The sequence below is a fragment of the Notechis scutatus genome, chromosome Z (genome assembly GCF_049901735.1).
Source record: "Notechis scutatus isolate UNSWTSFEM ecotype Mainland chromosome Z, rNotScu1.2, whole genome shotgun sequence".
NCBI classification, from domain to species: Eukaryota; Metazoa; Chordata; class Lepidosauria; order Squamata; family Elapidae; genus Notechis; species Notechis scutatus.
In genome coordinates, this window is record NC_142025.1 from 117,762,383 (window position 1) to 117,781,713 (window position 19,331).

The 19,331-nt window shown below is 44.8% G+C and overlaps 1 protein-coding gene across 1 annotated transcript in view; it reads left to right on the forward strand.

The window, feature by feature from the left end:
• The first annotated feature begins 155 nt into the window (after window positions 1-155).
• SLC22A17 (solute carrier family 22 member 17) overlaps window positions 156-19,331 on the forward strand; it is a 24,552-nt gene continuing 5,376 nt past the window's right edge. The window contains 9 exon segments of the mRNA XM_087946248.1: window positions 156-592; window positions 2,038-2,385; window positions 4,746-4,849; window positions 5,769-5,923; window positions 10,843-11,008; window positions 14,202-14,335; window positions 14,867-14,972; window positions 16,540-16,676; window positions 16,679-16,762. Of these exon segments, the coding sequence (XP_087802374.1) occupies window positions 2,047-2,385; window positions 4,746-4,849; window positions 5,769-5,923; window positions 10,843-11,008; window positions 14,202-14,335; window positions 14,867-14,972; window positions 16,540-16,676; window positions 16,679-16,762 (1,225 nt within the window). The 5' untranslated portion in view covers window positions 156-592; window positions 2,038-2,046.

Below are 19,331 nucleotides of genomic sequence, written 5' to 3' on the forward strand. Positions count from 1 at the left end.
GGATAAAATCGAATCGGGGAAAAAATCCATGCCCAAAAAAGAGGTTTAAATTTCCGCCTTCGGCTACGATTGGACGAGACGGCTGGCCGGATCTCCTGAACTACATCTCCCGGCATGCCTCCTTAATTTCCCCTCTCCCCCCACAAAAAATGATTGCGGAAGCCTCCTCCGACGAGCGACCCGGACAGCAGCGCCAGCCCCTGCGCCCGATCCGAGAAGCTTCCCTTCTCCTCCGCGCAAAAGCTTAGGATCGCCCGCGGGGCGCCCGCCCGGGGCTCCTTCTCAGCCTTATCATCCAGCCTTGCCCGGAGGGGCTGCTGCCGACGCCCCGTCCCCAAATCCGAAATAAAAACCCTGCCCGAATTGAGCTGGAGAATTGCAGCGGGCGCCAGGTTGCAGATCCCAGGGGGCTAAAGGAAGCCGAGGAGGCCGCTGCGTCGGGCCGGGGGGCGGTGGCGGCTGCTCTGGGTGGAGGTGGAGGAGGCGGCTTTGGGGCGGGGATTGGCGGCTTCCTCGGCCTGAGCCTCCCGGGCGGTGGCGGCCCGGTTTCGGGGAGTTTTGCAGCCGTAGGTGGGCGCCCTCCCGGTCTTTGGTGAGCATCCCCAGTCTGGCTTCTCCCCACACGCGACCCCCCGGCCTTTCCTTGCATCCTGCGCCGCTCCCCCCCTTTGCTTTGCGCCCCCTTTGCCCCCTCCCCTTAAATGCAGAGCCTGCCCGGGAAAGGGGTCGTGTGAACACCTTTGGACACCGGCTTGCCTCCTTGGCTGCTTTGTCTCTTTCCCCCTGCTCCATCCTTTCTTCCTCAGCCTGGCCAGTACAAAGCCCATCTTCCTCTCCGGGCCCTCCCTTGCCAGCTTCCGGATGGATTGCAAGGCGTAGCATCCCGGGCCAGCATTCCCCAGATGCAAGGCCTGGCGTCCCCCAGATGGATTACAATGCCTAGCATCCCCAGCCAGCATGCCCAGATGCATCCCCCAGAAGGATTACAATGCCTAGCATCCCCAACCCGAATTCCCAGATGGATTACAAGGCCTAGCATCCCCAGCCAGCCCCGGGACCTTTCCTCCAAATGCATTGTGTGGGTGTTAGGGTGGTTTACCATTTGAGGGAGGGGCAATGGTTTGGGGCCAAATGGTTGTCAGCAGCCTGACCTGTTGAATTCTTGACACTCATGAATCTGGCCATACAGCTGTGGGGTTGGGACCCCTTGACCCAAGGGAAATGGCGCCCCCATGCCGCTGCTTGTGGGAATTGCAGGCCAACCTACTTGTCTGGACTCCCATAATCTGCTTTCTCTCCCCATATGCCAAGATTCTTGGTTTATTTTAATCTGGGTTAGTAATTTCTTGTTACCTGGTACAGGTAGTCCTCAATTTACGACCAATGGAGCCCCAAATTTATGTGGCTGAGTGAGACTGTGAAGTGAGTTTTGCCCCTTTTTACGACTTTTCTTGTCATATTTGTTAAGTGAATCCTACAGTTGTTAAGTGAGTCACACAGTTATTAAGTGGCACGGTTATTAATCTGGCTCGCCCATTGATTTTGCTCGTCCGATGGGGATCACGCCATCCCGAAGATATTGCAACCGTCAAATATGAACCACTTGTCAAGCATCCGAGCATAAATCATGTGACTATGGGGATGCTGCAATAGTCATGAGTCAGAAGTCACTTTTTTCAATGCTGTCGTGCCTTTGAATGGTCATTAAATGAACTGTTGGAAGTCGAGGACTACATGTATTGGGCATAGTGCTATATCACATCATCTGTGAAGATTGCTGGGGTTCAAAAATCAAGGCAAGGTTGTTCAGAGATGCAGCCGTTCATTTAAAGCAGTGCTGGCCCCTTTAAGATAGGTGGACTTCAACTCCCAGAATTCCCCAGCCCTGGGGAATCCTGGGAGTTGAAGTCTGCCTGTCTTAAAGGGGCCACGGTTCAAAAAACTCATTTAAACACTCATTTCTTTCTTCCCTCTCGGTTTTCTCTTTTGTACTTCTTCCTTATTGCTTTATTCATTCCATTTTCCCCTCTTCTGCAGAGGCTTCCCATGGACACCAGCCCCCCGATCCCAGATCCGGGTGGTCCCCGAAGGGATTTTACCATCTCAGCTTCGGAGGTGGGTCCTCCCTCCTTCGAATGGCTGCTAGGGCGCCTGGGGGCCTGGGGCCAACGTCGACAGCGCCTTCTGTTGGCGCTCAGCTGTCTTCCCTGCGTCCTCGTGGGTTTGGCCTTGGGTTCAGATGTCCTCTTTGCTCTCACCCCTCTGCATCACTGCGGGGACCCCAACAGCACCAAGATGCCCGATAATGCCAGCTGTCATGGCCCCCACGGTCAAAGTGGGGAGACTGGGGTTCTCTCCATCCTCACCAGCAACCCAGTGACAGAGGTAAGTATCTCCACTTCGTTTTCCTGATGTAATAATCTTTTAATGACCTTGTGGGTGGAGTCGGGCAACTGAATGGAGCTGAGTATTTACTGGCCGGATGCCCTTCCGGTCTCCAGTGTGGAGTTTTACTCAGCAGATATATCCTCACTGTAATGATTTATACAAAAGACCCCACAGCTGCCCAATGGGTGGAGGATGAGAAAGAAGAACCTTCAGGCTGTAAAATAAATGGTGGGAGAGTGAAACAGATAGTCCTGGACTTACAACCGTTCATTTTAACAACCGAAATTACAACAGTGGTGAAAAAAAAATGGATTTATGAGCGTTTTTTACAATTACAACTGTCATAGCATTCCTAAGATCACGTGATCAAAATTGAGCCGCTGGGCAACTGACTCATATTTATGATGGTTGCAATGTCCCCTTTTGCGACCTTTTGACAAGGAAAGTCAAGGGGGAAGCCAAATTCACTTAGCAACCATGTAACTATCTTTAAGTGCTACAGTGATCCACTTAACAACGGTGGCAGGAAAGGTGGCAAAATGGGACAAAACTCACTTGGCAGCTGTCTTGCTTAGCAACAGATTTTTTTTCCCCAGCTGAATTGTGGTCGTAAACCGAGGACTAACCTGTATTTTCACGCTTGCAAAGGTCTGTTAATGTCGCCTTATGATAAAGTTGAACTGGGAATTGATGTGGAATTATTAAGTATACGTTAATAAAAGCGAATAAAAGATTCGTAACCTATTTATTTCCCTTTAAGTGTTCTATGCGGCTCCAAGTCATGGAGATTGGAGGCCACCAAGGAAAAACAAAAGACAAAAAATGTTGAAAATGCTACAAGAATGTTAAAAATGTTATTTGCCTCGAGAATGTTAAAAATGTTATTTGTGCAACTGGACATATGTTAAAACACAGATTGTGGATTCTTTGTGAAGTTGTTTAAACCAGGGTCTCAATCTCGGCTACTTTAAGCCTGGAGGACTTCAACTCCCAGAATTCCCCAGCCAGCTTTGCTGGCTGGGAATTCTGGGAGTTGAAATCCTCCAGGCTTAAAGTAGCCGAGATTGGAGACCCTTGGTTTAAACTGCACATTGAGGCTGCTTCTGGGCCTAACAATGGGAAAACGGGTCATTGTTTTTCCCACTGCATTATAAGTTTTATTTGTACATTTTTCTTTACATCAGTGCTTAATAAACAGTGTAATTTCTGGGTCAATTTACCTATGCATAATATTGATAATAATAACAATTTTTACTTGTATATACCGTTTCCTCATTTTTCCAATCTTGTGCAAATACAATTCCAGTCATTATTTTTCTCTACAAAGAAAAGGAAAAAGGGACAGCAATTTCTAAATGTGATCAGCAAGAGATTTTCCTTTGATTTTATTCAAGACGTGGCCACAAAGCCCTTTTTGCCAATCGCGAAGCGATGAGATCAGATTTTTGATCTTCGGAAAGAGAAATTTTATTGCATGCTTCTAACTTAAAAAAAAAAAAAACCCACTTAAAATGAATAGACTCAAGTTACAGACGGTTTTGTATAACAAGAGACCTGAAATTTGATTTCTAAACATGGCAAAAGAAAGATAGGATGAAAATAAAACGTGTGAGAATAAATGTGAATTTGGATATTTCTCGACAAACGACCACAGTGGAGCCCCAAATTTACTAAGCTGAGTGGCTGAGTGAGTTTTGCCCTGTTTTACAACCTTTCTCACCACGTTGTTAAGTGAATTGCTGCTGTGGTTACGTTAGTCTTACAGTTGTTGAGTGAATCTCCTTTCCCCCTTGACATTTCTCGTCCGAAAGTCACAGAATCACTCTTGACCGTTATAACTATAAGTCAGTTGCAATCACAGGAGCATAAGGGCTGCTACGATGACCGAAAGTGTGAAAAATGGTTGAAAGTCACTTTTTCAGTGCCTTTATGACTTTGAACCATCACTAAATGGACTGTTGTAAGCCGAGGACTATGGTAGTTCAATGCTAAGCCAGGAATGTGAGCCAGCCGTGTGCTCCAGCTGCCCAAAAAGCCAATGCAATCTTAGGCTGCATTAACAGAGGGATAGCATCAAGCCATAGAAATTTTCGGCTACATTGTGGATGTAAATCGAGGACTACCTGCAGTGCCGGGGGTTGGAAACGCAAGGACCAATCATAAGTCGTTTTTTCCAGCACCGTCGTAACTTCAAATAGGTCGTAAGCCAAGGACTGCAAAGATGCAGTAGTCTGGAAAGATACAATCAGACTCGTACCAATATCACATTTAAGTTACGCATTCATTCCTTCTCAGGCGTGAATGAAGGAATTAAAAAAAATAAAATTAAACAATTCCTTATCCTTTTTTCTCCACAGTGGTCCCTGGATCATTCCGGCAGCTGGGTGATCCCTCTGGAACAGATCTGTTTCCTCCTGGGCTTCGCTGCAGGGGCCGTTTTCCTTGGTCACCTGGCGGACAGGTAAGTGGGAAGGTTCGGACGGGAGTTTTTAGTTTTAAACTAAATGGGGTTGCTATTTATGGTTTACATGTTTTTTTATTGGTTATTTTTTTTATGGATTGCAAGCTATCTAGGGACCCATCCAGATGCGTGGCATATACATCCATTGATTGATTGATTGATTGATTGAATGAATGAATGAATAATGAATGAATGAATGAATGAATGAATGAATGACTCATGCCCCTGTCGGAGTCTGAATCCGAGGAAGAAGACGGACAGCTGAGAGGGAGTGGGAGTGTGGCTCCATTGGCTATGGAGAAAATTGGGGAAAGGCCAAGTCCGGCTGGGCAGAGCAGGGGAGAGGTAGAACAAGGGAGACGGAGTTCAGAGGAAGACCCAGGCCCACTCCCTCTTCATCCTAGGGCACGCAGGGAGGAATGGAGAAGGGAGCAACGTGGGTTGCGTGGCTTACAGGGTAGGAAAGGGCCCTGATTCCCTTTATTAGCCACACCTGGGAATGAGAGTTTAAAAGAGATACAAGCTGAGTGCAGTGTCTACTGGGAACAAACATGAATTTATCTTGTGTTGACTTTGGTTACCTGTGTTCCTGGCATCCTCCCAACCGGGTTGAATTACTACTCCTGACCTGCCAGACTAATTACCCCATCTTGCCTTGATTGGACTTATAGTTACAGTTTTTGTTGACCATGTTTTGGACTTGATTCAACCAAAGGCTCTTCCTGGAAGAGTTTTTTTTAAGCCCAGAAGGTAACCTGGACATTGGAGACAAAGCTGAAGCTAATAAAGGGACTCCTACTGATTATTTGACTGTGTTGCCTTTGTGCCACGCCCCGGGTCATCACAGAATGAGTGAGTGCATTTTGGTCGTAAGTCAAGGACTGCCCTGTAATCTTTCAATTTCTGTTGCTGTCCGCAGTGTAGGGAGACGGAGTACCTTCCTCCTCACTTTGGCTCTCGGCTGCCCCGCAGGCCTCCTGGCAGCCTTCGCATCCTCTCCCTCCATCTTCATACTGGGCCGGTGTCTGTGGGGCACGATGCTGGGTGCCATGCAACTTGCCCTCTACATTACTCGTGAGTAGCATGTTGGAGCTGCTGTAAGTGGGTGCTGTCTAACAAAATGAGACTCGGTGGTGAAAAAACTAAGGATCTACATTTAGGCAAGAAAAAGCAAAACGAATTTTTGTTTTTAAAGTGAGTTTTAAAATAACAGCCAAAGAGGGAAGGAACAAAATGCAATTAGGACAGGAATACATATATAAAAGAATAACAGAGTTGGAAGGAACCTTGAAGGTCTTCTAGTCTAGCCCCCTGCTCCAGCCAGAGACCGTATATCATTTCAGAGCAATGGTTGTCCAATCTCTTCTAAAAAATCTCCAGCAAACAGCAAGAAAAATGATTAGGGGCTGGAAGCTAAAACATGTGAAAAACACACATCTAAATTGGGTAACCGAATAACAGAGTTGGAAGGGACCTTGGAGGTCTTCTAGTCCAACCCCTTGCTCAGGCAGGAAACCCTGTACCATTTCAGACCAATGGTTATCCAGTCTCTTCTTAAAACCTTCCAGTGTTGGAGCATCCACAACTTCTGGAGGTAAGTTGTTCCACTGATAGATTGTTCTAACTGTCAGGAAATTTCTCTTAAGTTGCTTCTCTCCTTGATTAGTTTCCACCCTTTGCTTCTTGTCCTTCCTTCAGGTGCTTTGGAGAATAGCTTAACTCCCTCTTCTTTGGGGCAGCCCCTGAGATACTGGGACGCTGCTATCATGTCTCCCCTAGTCCTTCTTTTTATTAGACTAGACATACCCAGTTCCTGCAATTGTTCTCTATATAGCCTCCAGTCCCCTAATCATCTTTGTCAAATCTAGTATGACAAATCTAGTATGTCAAATCTTGTGAAAAGAAGGACTAGGGAAGACATGATAGCAGTATTCTAGTATTTGAGGGGCTGCCCCAAAGAAGAGGGAGTCAAGCTACTCTCCATAAATCCTTGAAGTCAAGACAAGAAGCAATGAATGGAAACTAATCAAGGAGAGAAGCAACCTGGAATTAAGGAGAAACTTCATCATCATCATCATTTTATTTTCAAAATACATGTGTATGTACATTTTAACAGTTCTGTGTCAAGCATTACAATATTAAAAATAAAATACATTTTATTTGCAATTCTATTTCATATCAAATCTTATTTCTTTTTTCTAACCATATATATAACATTTCCCAAGCTTCATAAAACTCTGACTCCTCTTTTCCTTTTAGTTTTCTTGTAAGCCTATCCATCTCGGCACAGTCAAGTATTTTATTAATTACCATAGTTTCAGAAGGTATATCATCTACTTTCCAGTTTTGGGCATAGGTGATTCTTGCTGCTGTTATTACATGTTGAACGATGTGTTGGGTAGATTTCTCCAAAGTTCCTTTAATCATTCCCAGTAAAAAGTTTTCTGGCTTAAATTCAATATTGTACCCTGTAATTTCACTTATCCATCTCCTCATTTTTTTCCCAGTACCTTTTGACTTTGGGGCATTGCCACCACATATGGTAGTATGTTCCATCTACTAGCTTACATTTCCAGCAGTGTGGGTTCATATTCAGATATATCCTGCCAATCTCGCCGGTGTCAAATGCCATCTATAAATGATCTAGATAAGAGTCTCTTTGCTGTTGATAACGTTAATTCGCAGTTCTTGGTCCACATTTTCTTCCAATCTTCTAACTGTATGTTGTGACCTACATTTTGTTCCCAAGCACAAGGAGAAACTTCCTAACAGTGAGGACAATTCACCAGTGGAACTCCTTGCCACCAGAAGTTGTGGGTGCTCCATCACTGGAGGTTCTGTAGAATAGATTGGTCAACTATTTGTCCAGTGTGATACAGGGTCTTCTTGAGCAAGGGGGTTGGGCTAGAAGATCTCCAAAGTCCCTTCCAACTCTTATTCTGGATAAGCACTGTCCCATCTTGAACCAGGCATAGGTCCAATCTTAAAACAGAGCAATTCCAAAATTAATCCAAGCTTGGAACACGGATGTTTTACAAGCCATACATTCAGGGAGGTTTGAGAAATGCTTCATCGGACATGGATTATAAATCCCATCATCTCCTGCCCTTGTTCTTAAGCTTGGGGAAGCACTTAACTGTTTGTTGCCTTTGTTAAAATTTGCATCCTGAACTTCAAGCTAATTTTCCCAAGGGCTGTGTGTGTGTTTTTCCCCAGTTTGCTTAATAATTTACATAATTAGGTTAATGTTTGTTCCTTTTCATTAGGACGGATAATAATGTATGGCCTTGGGTGTCCTGCAGCCTGCCTTTAAAATAACTGAAATTGAATAACGGACAAAATAGAAAAAAAAATAGGTAGCCTTCCATAATGGGGGCCAGAAGTATGGTCATAAGTCACATCAGTCATTAAATGAGTCATCACATGACCAACTTGGTTTTATGACATTTTTTTGCAGTGCTCGTTAAGCGAATCATTGTATATGTTTTATTTGTAGTTTTCCTTTAACAACCAATATGTTTTGTGGACAGTGTAATGATTGGGTTAATATATTTTAATATATTTTTCACACAATGCTGACAGTGATAATACAATTACATATACAGGGCTTTTTATCTTCCAATTTCTAATTTTGGTATGCTCATTATAATTATAATATATTATTTTATGTATTAATATATATTATACTATTTTCCCAATACTTATTTCTTTATTTTTCCCTTTTGTCGGGGTATTTCTATATTCATCTCATTATCTTTCAACAAAACTATTCTCTCTTTATGATTTTTCATCACATCAAAAATATATGTAAATATCCATAACATTTCTTCATACAATATACTTAGTAACCCCTGTTAAATCACTAATGTATATGTATACATAAAAGCAAAATACTACTCAGGCATCATCAAATCTCCAGAACTGTAAGGCCTACAAACTTGACATTTAGCACGTATGTTCCTCTTGGTTTCTAGGGGCTCACTAAGAAAAGCTTTTTTGAAATGACCATCAGAGCATTTAGAGTAGGGGTGTCCAACCTTGGCAATTTTAAGATTTGTGGACTTCAATTCCCAGAGTTCCTCAGCCAGCTGGCTGAGGAACTCTTGGAGTTGAAGTCCACAAGTCTTAAAATTGCCAAGGTTGGACACCCCTGATTTAGAGTCTATCCTATATTATTATTAACATGCTCTGATGCTAAGGAGTTCTACTCCCCCTCCCCACCTGAAAAGAAATCTTCCAAATGCAAAACACAAGCAGAGGAGAGGAGTTTCAGTTTCAGTTTCACAGCACCAAGCAGCTTTAGTATAGAACAGTTGAGCTAAGCCCTGCCCAGGCTCCTTGCTGTCTCCTTGCTCACATAGCAAATACTGCTTCAGTTTCCTCAACTCTCTCACACACTGACAGAACGCTAGCCAGATGAATACCGATGGATGCTGGTAGGCAGAGGCAGAATTTTTTTCTCCTTATTTTCCTCCCCAAATACTAAGTCCAACCACATAGTTTCGTAGGGAAGCACTGCTAGTTAATTAATATTATAAATATCACTCAGTGTTCCATCACATTTTCACTATCTCAGTTTTCTATAAACACCAATAAAACCATTTGTTAATAAGATTTAATCAGTCCTGATTAAATCATGATTCTTAACTGAACATTATAATTAAGTGAGCCCATTGCTCATAACTTTTTTTTTTGTAGAAAATGCCCAGGGAATTCTGGGACATCTTTAAATTGCCAACTTTGGAGAATGCTGCTCTAAACTTTCAGGTATAATTTGGATTAGAAATAGTCCTTGACTATTCCATTTAGCGACCGTTCAAAGTTACAGCAGTCCTGAAAAAAGTGACTTAGGACCATTTTTCACACTGATGACCGTTGCAGCACCCCATGGTTATGTGATTTACATTTGGAGGCTTGACGGCAAACTCACCTTTGTGACGGTTGCAATTGTCCCAGAGTGAAATGATCCTCTTTTGCAACCTCCTGACAAGCAAAGTTAATGGGGAAGACAGATTCACTTAACAATTGTGTTACTAATTTATGAACTGCAGTGATTCCCTTAACAAATGTGGTAGGAAAAGGCGTAAAATTAGGCAAAACTGACTTTTTAAATTTCCCAATTAGCAACAGAATAGAATAGAATAGCATAGAATAGAATAGAATAGAATAGAAAATATGGAATGGAATGGAATAGAATAGAAAATATGGAATGGAATAGAATAGAAAATATGGAATGGAATGGAATAGAATAGAATGGAATAGATAATATGGAATGGAATAGAATAGAATGGAATAGAAAATATGGAATAGAATAGAATGGAATGGAATGGAATAGAATAGAATAGAAAATATGGAATGAAATGGAATGGAATGGAATGGAATAAAAAATATGGAATGGAATAGAATGGAATAGAAAATATGGAATAGAATAGAATAGAATAGAATAGAATAGAATAGAATAGAATAGAAAATGTGGAATGGAATGGAAAAGAAAAGAAAATTTGGAATGGAATGGAATATAGAATAGGAGAAATAGAATCGAAAAGAAGAATAGAATAGTACAGAATGCAGAAATAGAATAAAATGTAGAAATAGAATAGAATAATATATAGAATAGAATATAGAAATAATAGTATAGAAATAATAGAATAGAATATAGAAATAGAATATGGAAATAGAATAGAATATGGAATAGAATGGAACAGGAATAGAATAGAATAACAACTTTATTGCCACTTTGAATGTACACTAATTGGCATACATTAAAATGAAATTTCATTGCACGCAACTCTCAGAGGATCACTGCCTCCAATATACATTACGTGAACATGACAAAATAAATAAATACAAATTTAGGTACACACCCACATACGTTGTGATATATGTAAATATATATAAATTTTGTGCTCCATTCTGGTCGTAAGGTGAGGACTTGTGCCTGTATTCTGCCTCTTTAAGTTACAATGCCCTGCCTGCCTTCTGTCCTTCCCTAGGTTTGGAGTTGTGTTGTCCTTCGCAACGGCTACCGGTAGCCATGGCAGGAGACCTCATCCAGGTGGGGGGACGGTTCCTCCTCCTGGGTCTGGCGTGGGTCTGCGGCAGTTGGCGGGTTCTGCAAGGGGTGATGTCGGCCGGAATGGGGGTTTGCCTGCTGTATGGGTAAGTTGGCTTCCCTTTCTCCAAACTGGGTCAAACAAGGTTGAGGAAGGGATGCCAGAACCACTAAAAGAATAGAAATGGCCACTGAGCCCCAGGAAAGAGGAAAGGGTGAGAAGTAAAGTCAATATCACACCATCTTGATGCTCTTCCCTACAAGAGGCTGGGAATCCAAAGACAAAAAAAAAGTGGACAAAATACACACATGGTTAGAGAAAATGATAAAGCAACATATATTTAAAGCCACAAATACTTTTATTAGGTATATTGCCAGAAAAAATATGACAAAGGGAACGTATATTTAATGCTACGTTTCTTGACCGCAACGAGAATTGTATTTGTACAAATGCTTCAACAATGAGAAAACTCCTACAGATTAAAAAATAATTTTTAAAAATACTAGATTGCGTAGAAATAGATAGGTTAACATTAAAGATAAAGGATAAAGAATATACAGAATATCTTTCAACATGGGATTTGTTCTATTAATGGTTAGATAATAGAGGTAGAAATTAGAAGTTGAAAGATTATTGCTATGTATAAGTAATTAATATTATTTCAGTATTATTATTATTTTTAATAAAGTTTTATTTGGGTTTTCACACACAAAATACAAGTAAAACATCTTTTTTGAAAATAGCATGGTCCCGGGTTGAACTTCTTTATATAGACACAAAACTCAATTTCATGCTCTTTTTTGTACTCTATTCCATATCTTATACTATTTTACATTTTCTATATAGTTTTGACCCTCGTTTAATTTTCTCAATTTTATTTTGATTATCTCATCTCAATTCAAATCATTATATTTATACTTTTGTCTGTTCTGTTTCAATTTCATACTATCTTTTCTCATTAAACAAATTTTCTCCTGTAGTTACTATTTGGAGTATGACATCTTTATATCTTTTAATTACATCCATTCAACTCTTATTTAAACTTCAATATATACCTTAAGTTTATGACCTTCAATATAATACATAATACATAACTTCCAATCGAATTCTGCTTGGCACATTCTTATAATACACACTATATTCTTTAAAAAAAAGAAAGATTGTAAATATATGTAATTATAAACCCTCATTCCATTCCAGTTCAGTTCTACCATTAATAATCATTAAAATCTTAACATTATTTCAGTATTATTATGTATAAGTAAACTAAACCAGACAATACACTGTTTACTAAGCACTTATGTATGTTAAAGAAAAATGTATAAATTATATGTGTGTGTGAGATATATATATATGTATGTATGTATGTATGTATGAATGAAAGAAAGAAAGAAAGAAAGAGAAAGAAAGAAAGAAAGAAAGAAAGAAAGAAAGAAAGAAAGAAAGAAAGAAAGAAAGAAAGAAAGAAAGAAAGAAAGAAAGAGACCGGGAATCCAGCATGATGCAATTCAGTGGTGAGAATTACAGCAGTTCGCTTACTGACCATCCAAAGTTACGACAGCACTGAAAAAAGTGACTTATGACCGTTTTTCACACTGAATGCCTGTTGCAGCATCTCTGTGGTCATGCGATTTACATCCGGATTTGAGCCTTAAGTGTGATCATAAGCAGTGATGGGATTCAAATAATTTAACAACCGGTTCTCTCGTAATGACTGGGTGGGTGGGTGGGCGTGGCCGTGGGGGTGTGGCCAGGAGTGTGACAGGCAGCACTCGGCCTGCACTCCCGGGAGCAAAAATGGGTCGTGGTGGGGGCGATGCGCCCCCCCACGCCCGTTTTAGGCCTAGTGAGCCTTCCTGCAGTCCCCTGGGCACAAAAATGGGCCTCGGGGGGGAGGGGCACCATGCACAAACCCCGCACCCCGTTTTGGCCTAGTAGGCCTCCCCGCACTTACCTGGGAGCCAAAATGGGGTGTTGAGGGGACTTCTGGAAGGGGAAGGGAGGGGAGGGGAAGGGCCAGCCAGCAATTTAACAACTGGTTCGGCCGAAGTGGTGCGAACCGGTTAAATCCCACCGCTGGTCATAAGTCCGAGGACACATGGTTGAGAGGAATGCTGCCTTATAAACCAAGGGGATATTTATGCATTTCAAGGAATGCAAGGCAAAATTATGCATACATAAATCTGCATAAATCGTAGACCTCGGGTTACTTCCTGCCCTCCTGCCCCCCTTCCAGAGGACAATTGGCTTAGTGAGAAGTCAAATGGACGTCTTCAAAATTCAGCAATTGCCATGGAAATGTCTGAATAGGACTTCCCACGGGCTGCTGGGAGCCGAGCGAGGCGCGTGAGGCTGTATTCCTTGTGTTTCCGTTTGTCTAAGATTGTGCCGTTCATCGGAAGGCCCGTTTAGGCCACACGTTAAAAAGAGAAATTTGGGAGAAATTTTGCAGCCGTTCCAAGTAGGTCCTGTCAGGAAATGCTGGTTTATTGTTATAGAACCAGGGAATCTTGAAATCTTGGCAAGGAAGTCCCTTGCCCTGCCAGGCTTAATCCTTGTTTGTTTGTCTTCGCTGGATGAGACTTGTTTCTCCCTTTGATCAGGCAGAATTTATTTGTTTGGAACATGTGTTTCCTTCCCATTTTGGCTTTTTCTTTTTATTAAACATTAATTAGAAAAATCTTCCTTCCTTCCTTCCTTCCTTCCTTCCTTCCTTCCTTCCTTCCTCTCTCCCCTCCCTCCCTAATTTTTCTTTTTTAAATTCTCTCCTCCCTCCCTCTCTTAATATTTCCTTTTTAAAATTATCTCCTTTTCTTTCTTCCTCCCTCCCTAATTTTTCTTTTTTTAAATTCTCTCCTCCCTCCCTCTTTAATTTTTTCTTTTTTAAATTCTCTCCTTCCTTCCTCCCTCCCTACTTAATATTTCCTTTTTAAAATTCCCTTTCTTTCTTCCTTTCTCCCTTCCTCCCTAAATTTTTTTTTAAATTCTCTCCTTCCTTCTTTTCCTCCTTTCCACCCCCCTCCTTACTTTTTTCTTTTTAAAATTCTCTCCTTCCTTCCTTCTTTTTCTCCTTTCCACCCTCCCTCCTTACTTTTTTCTTTTTAAAATTCTCTCCTTCCTTTCTTCCTTCCTCCCTCCCTTCCTTATTTTTCTTCTTTAAATTTTCTCCTTCTTTCCCCCTTTCCTCCCTCCCTCTTTAATTTTTTTTATTTTTAAAATTCCCTTCCTTCCTCCTTCCCTCCCTCCCCCTCTCTTTAATTTTTCCTCTTTTTTTAAATTCTCCTTCCATTTCTTCCTAGCTGCCCAGGGTTGTACCCTGAATCTCCCCGTTGGCTCTTGGCCACCCGTCGAACAGCTCAGGCCAAGGATGTCCTGTTAGCCCTGTGCCAAAATGGCAACGCCCAAGAACTCGAGGCCCGGGAGGCCCTGAATGGTGAGTATTGCAGCTTCCCCCCAAAAAAACCTGTCATTCCAGTTGGTTGACTTGGCAGTACAGCATTACCATAGCACAGCGTGTTGAGTTTTAAACTGAGATCCTTTTAGCACACTCAGGATAAGGGAACGCTTTGTAATTGCTTGTTTGTGAGTCAAGATAAGACGTGTGGACTTCAACTCCCAGAATTCCCATAGCGGGTTTTGGGGCCTTCAGGACAGTGTTTTCCAGCTGTGGCCCCTTTTAAGATGGGTGGACTTCAACTCCCAGAATTCCCCAGCCAGTTGGCTGGAGAATTCTGGGAATTGAAGTCCACACATCTTTAAACTGCTGAAATTGAGAAACCCTGCTGTATAGGTCCTCTCTGTCATTGTGCATCCTGACACAAGGTTGTGTCAAGTATGGTGTGATAACATCTCCACTCTTTGCCCTCCTCCCTCCCTCCCTCCCTCCCTCCCTTCCTCCTCCCTCCCTCCCTTCCTTCCTTCCTTCCTCCACAATCTGATCCGGTCCCTCCCACCAACCCTGCAGAGCTGGACAACGCTTGTCATCTGCCTGCAGCTGCCCAGATCTCACTCCGCAGCCTCCTGTCCTGCAGGAACATCTGGAAAAACATTCTGATCCTTGGTTTTACCACGTAAGTTGAACTTCGTATGTTACTAGATCTTATGGAGGTCCATGAATAGAGGGCAGGGTAGGATTCTCTATAGCAGGGATTCCCAACCTTTCGACGCCGCGGCCCGGTTCCGCGTCAGCTGGGCGCTCGCCCGGTTCAGCGTCAGCTGGGCGCCGCCATCTTTTTGACGAAAAATCACTCCGGTGACGTCACGGAAGTGATTTTCGTCAAAAGATGGCGGCCTAGCGCTCTGGTGAGCTTTCGGGTAGAAATGGCTTTCTACCCGAAAAGCTCACCAAGCGCTGGCGCCACCATCTTTTTGACGAAAAATTGCTTTTTTACCAAAAAGATGGCGGCGCCCAGCAACCAGCGGCCCGGTAAAGCTTGTTCCGCGGCCCGGTGCCGTCCGCGGACCGGCGGTTGGGGACCCTGCTCTATAGAACCAGTAGCTCTGAAGAGCAGCAGACACCGAACCAGTTCTGTGTTTGCTGCTGTTGGGCCTACCCGCCCGCCCGGGCTCTTACCTGTCCTTTATTTCCTGCTTTTTCAACCTCAGCTGCTTTGCACGGCACGGCTGTGGTTGAAAAAGCAGGAAAAAAGAGGCTTTTTCAAATGCTGCATATCCGCGTGCAGCGCTGCTCAGCTGTCCGTGTAACTTAGCAGTTTGTTAATTGCATGCGTGCAATTACACTTAATTAATTAATTGCATTTCGTGCACATGCGCGCGTGACAACATAACCACCAAACCGATAGTTACACCGGTCGGATCCCACCCTGATAGAGGAGTGGGATTGCGGGCGGCTGGGAGGTGTATAAAGTCTTAGAATGGGGAGGGGGAAACTCAGTGAAAATCAAAGTAAGGAGAACTTAGTAAAGGAGGTGAGGTGCTAGCACCAATTTTTAGCAAGCTCTTTTTTCAAATTTATTTGTTTCATTTGTATCCTGCCTTTAATTTTTTTTTTTTACAAATAATTCAAGGTTGGGGACGTACCTAATATACCTTCCTCCTCCTATTTTCCCCCACAACAACAACCCTGTGATGTGGGCTGGACTGAGAGAGACGTCACCCAGCCAGCTTTCATTCCCAAGATGGGAACTAGAACTCCCCCCTCCTGGTGATTGCATCAAAGTCACCCAGTTGTCTTTCGTGCGTAAGGCAGGACTAGAACTCCCCCCTCCTGGTGATTGGCTCAAAGTCACCCGATCAGTTTTTAGGCCTAAGGCAGGACTACCGTGTTTCTCACAAAATAAGGCCGGGCCTTTTTTTTTTTTTTTTGACCCCCGAAAAAACGGCTAGGCTGTCTTTTTGGGGGTGACTTAATTTCCTCCCCCACCTAGAGCGGCCCATACGCACGTACCTCTCCACGAGGCCGTTTCTATCGGCTGACGAAAGCTCCCTGAATGAAGGCATAGTCTGGTGCCTTAACCATTAGACAAAACTAACTTTCTTATTTGCCTCTTATGGTCCTTTTTTAACGTCGATGAGATTCTTCCTTCCATCCTATATTGTGTCTGGAGTATCCTTGTTTGTTCTCGTGCTTTCAAGACCCTGAACCCGTAAGCTTAAACCAAGTTTAATCTCCTCCAGATTCATCGCCCACGCAATCTGCCACTGTTACCAGCAGGCCTGGGAGTCCATGGAGGACCCACGTGCCAAGTTCTACTTCCCTTTCCTGTTGTCGGCTGGCAGCGCCGGTCTCGGGTGCCTCTTTCTGTGCCTCACCGTACACGGTATGGACGTCGTGGGATTTTGCTCCTCACCACCACCCTGACCGGCATCGCCTCTCTGATCCTGCTGGGGCTGGGAGAATGTAAGAACCCCAGGCTCGACTTCCAAGGAAAATCTTTTTGCAGCCTAAGACCTCCGGCTAGAGTGGAGTAAAGAGGGAGAGGAGAGGAGAGGAGAGGAAAGGAGTAGAGAGGAGAAAAGTGGAGAGGAGAGGGAGCGGAGGGGAGACGGAGAGTAGATTAGAGAGGAGAAGAGTGGAGAGGGAGAGGAGAGGAAAGGAGAGGAGAGAGAGAGAGAGAGAAGAGGAGAGGAGAGGGAGAGGAGAGAGGGAGAGGAGGAGAGAGAGAGAGAGAGAGGAGAGGAGAGGAGTAGAGAGGAGAAGAGGGAGAGAGGAGAGGAGAGGAAAGGAGAGGAGAGAGAGAGAGGGAAGAGGGAGAGGAGAGGGAGAGGAGAGAAGAGGAGAGGAGAGAAAGGAGGAGAGAAGAGGGAAGAGAGGAGAGGATAGGAGAAGAGAGGGAGGAAGAGGAGAGGAGAGGAAAGGAGAGAGAGGAGAAGAGTGGAGAGGAGAGGAGAGGAAAGGAGAGAGAGAGAGAGAGAGAGAGAGGAGAGAGAGAAGGAGAGAGAGAGAGGAGAGGAGAGGGAGAGGAGAGGAGGAGAGAGAGAGGAGAGGAGAAGAGGGAGAGGAGAGAGAAGAGGGAGAGGAGAGGGAAAGGAGAGAGAGGAGAGGAGAGGAGAGAGAGAGGAGGGAGAGGAGAGAGAGAGAGAGAGAGGAGAGAGGAGAGGAGAGAAGAGAGGAGGGAGAGGAGAGAAAGGAGAGGAGAGGGAGGGGAGAGAGGAGAGAGGAGAGGAGAGGAAGGAGGAGAGGAGAGGAGGGAGAGAGGAAAGAGAGGAGAGGAGAAGAGGAGGAGAGGAAAGGAGAGAGAGGGAGAGGGAGAGGAGAGAGAGAGGAGAGGAGAGGAGGGAAAGGAGTAGAGAGGAGAGTGGAGAGGAGAGGAGAGAGAGGAGAGGAGAGAAGAGAGGAGAGAGAGGGAGGGGAGAGGAGAGGGAGAGTAGAGAGGAGAAGAGAGGAGAGAGAGGAGAGGGGAGAGGAGTAGAGAGGAGAGGAGAGAGAGAGAGGAGAGAGAGAGAGGAGAGAGAGGGGAGAGAGAGAGGAGAGGAAAGGAGTAGAGAGGAGAAGAGAGGAGAGGAGAAGAGAGGAGAGGAGGGGAGAAGAGAGGAGAGGGGAGAGGGAGAGGAGAGGAGAGGAGAGAGAGGAGAGGAGAGGAGAGAAGAGTAGAGAGAAGAGAGGAGAGGAGAGAGAGAGAGAGAGGAGGAGAGGAGGAGAGAGAGAGAGGAGAGGAGAGGAGAGAGAGAGGAGAGAGGGAGAGGAGAGAGAGGAGAAGAGGAGAGGAGAGGAGGAGTAGAGAGGAGAGGAGAGAGAGAGGAGAAGAGTGGAGAGGGAGAGGAGAGAGAGGAGAGGAGAGGAGAAGAGAGGAGAGGAGAGGAGAGGAGAGGAGAGAAGAGGAGAGGAGAGAGAGGAGAGAGAGAGAGAGAGGGGAGGAGAGAGAGGAGAAGAGAGGAGAGGAGAGAGTAGAGGAGAAGAGAGGAGAGGAGAGGAGAGGGAGAGGAGAGGAGGAGGAGAGAAAGGAGGAGAGAGGAGAGAGAGGAGAGGAGGAGGAGGAGAGGAGGAGGAGAGAGAGAGGAGAGGAGAGAGAGGAGGAGAGGAGAGGAGGAGAGAGAGAGGAGAAGAGAGGAGAGGAGAAGGAGAGGAGAGAGGAGAGGAGAGTGGAGAGGAGAGAGAGAGGAAAGGAGAGAGAGGAGAAGAGTGGAGAGGAGAGAGAGGAGAGAGAGGAGAGGGGAGAGGAGAGAGAGAGGAGAGAGGGAGAGGAGAGGAAAGGAGTAGAGAGGAGAAGAGTGGAGAGGGAGGAGAGGAGAGGAGAGGAGGGAAGAGGGAGAGGAGGATGGAGAGGGAGAGGAAAGAAAGGGAGAGAGAGGAGAAGAGTGGAGAGGAGAGAGGAGGAGGGGAGAGGAGAGGAAAGAGAGAGGAGAGAGAGGAGAGGAGAAGAGAGGAGAGGAGAGGAGAGTGAGAGGAGAAGAGGAAAGGAGTGGAGAGGAGAGTGGAGAGGAGAGGAGAGGAAGAGGTAGAGAGGAGAGAGGAAGAGAGGAGAGAAAAGGGAGTAGAGAGAGGAGAGAGAGAGGAGAGAGAGGAGAGAGAGAGGGAGAGGAGAAGGAGTAGAGAGGAGAGGAAGAGAGGAGAGAGAGGAGAGGAGAGGAAAGGAGTAGAGAGGAGAAGAGTGGAGAGGAGAGAAGAGGAGAGAGAGAGAGAGGGAGGAGAGGAGAGGAAAGGAGTGGAGAGGAGAGAGGAGAGGAGAGGAGAGAGAGAGGAGAGGAAAGAGAGGAAGAGGAGGAGGAGAGGAGAGAAGAGGGAGAGGAGAGGAAAGGAGAGAGGAGAAGAGTGGAGAGAGAAGAGTAGGGAGGAGAGGAGAGGAGGAGAGAGAGAGGAGAAGAGAGGGAGAGGAGAGGAGAGAGGAGAGAGAGGAGGAGAGAGGAGAGGAGAGAGAGAGAGAGGAGAGGAGAGAGAGGAGAGGAGAGGAGAGAGAAAGGAGGAGAGAGGAGAGGAGAGAGAGAGGAGAGGAGAGAGGAGTAGAGAGGAGAGGAGAGGAGAGGAAGAG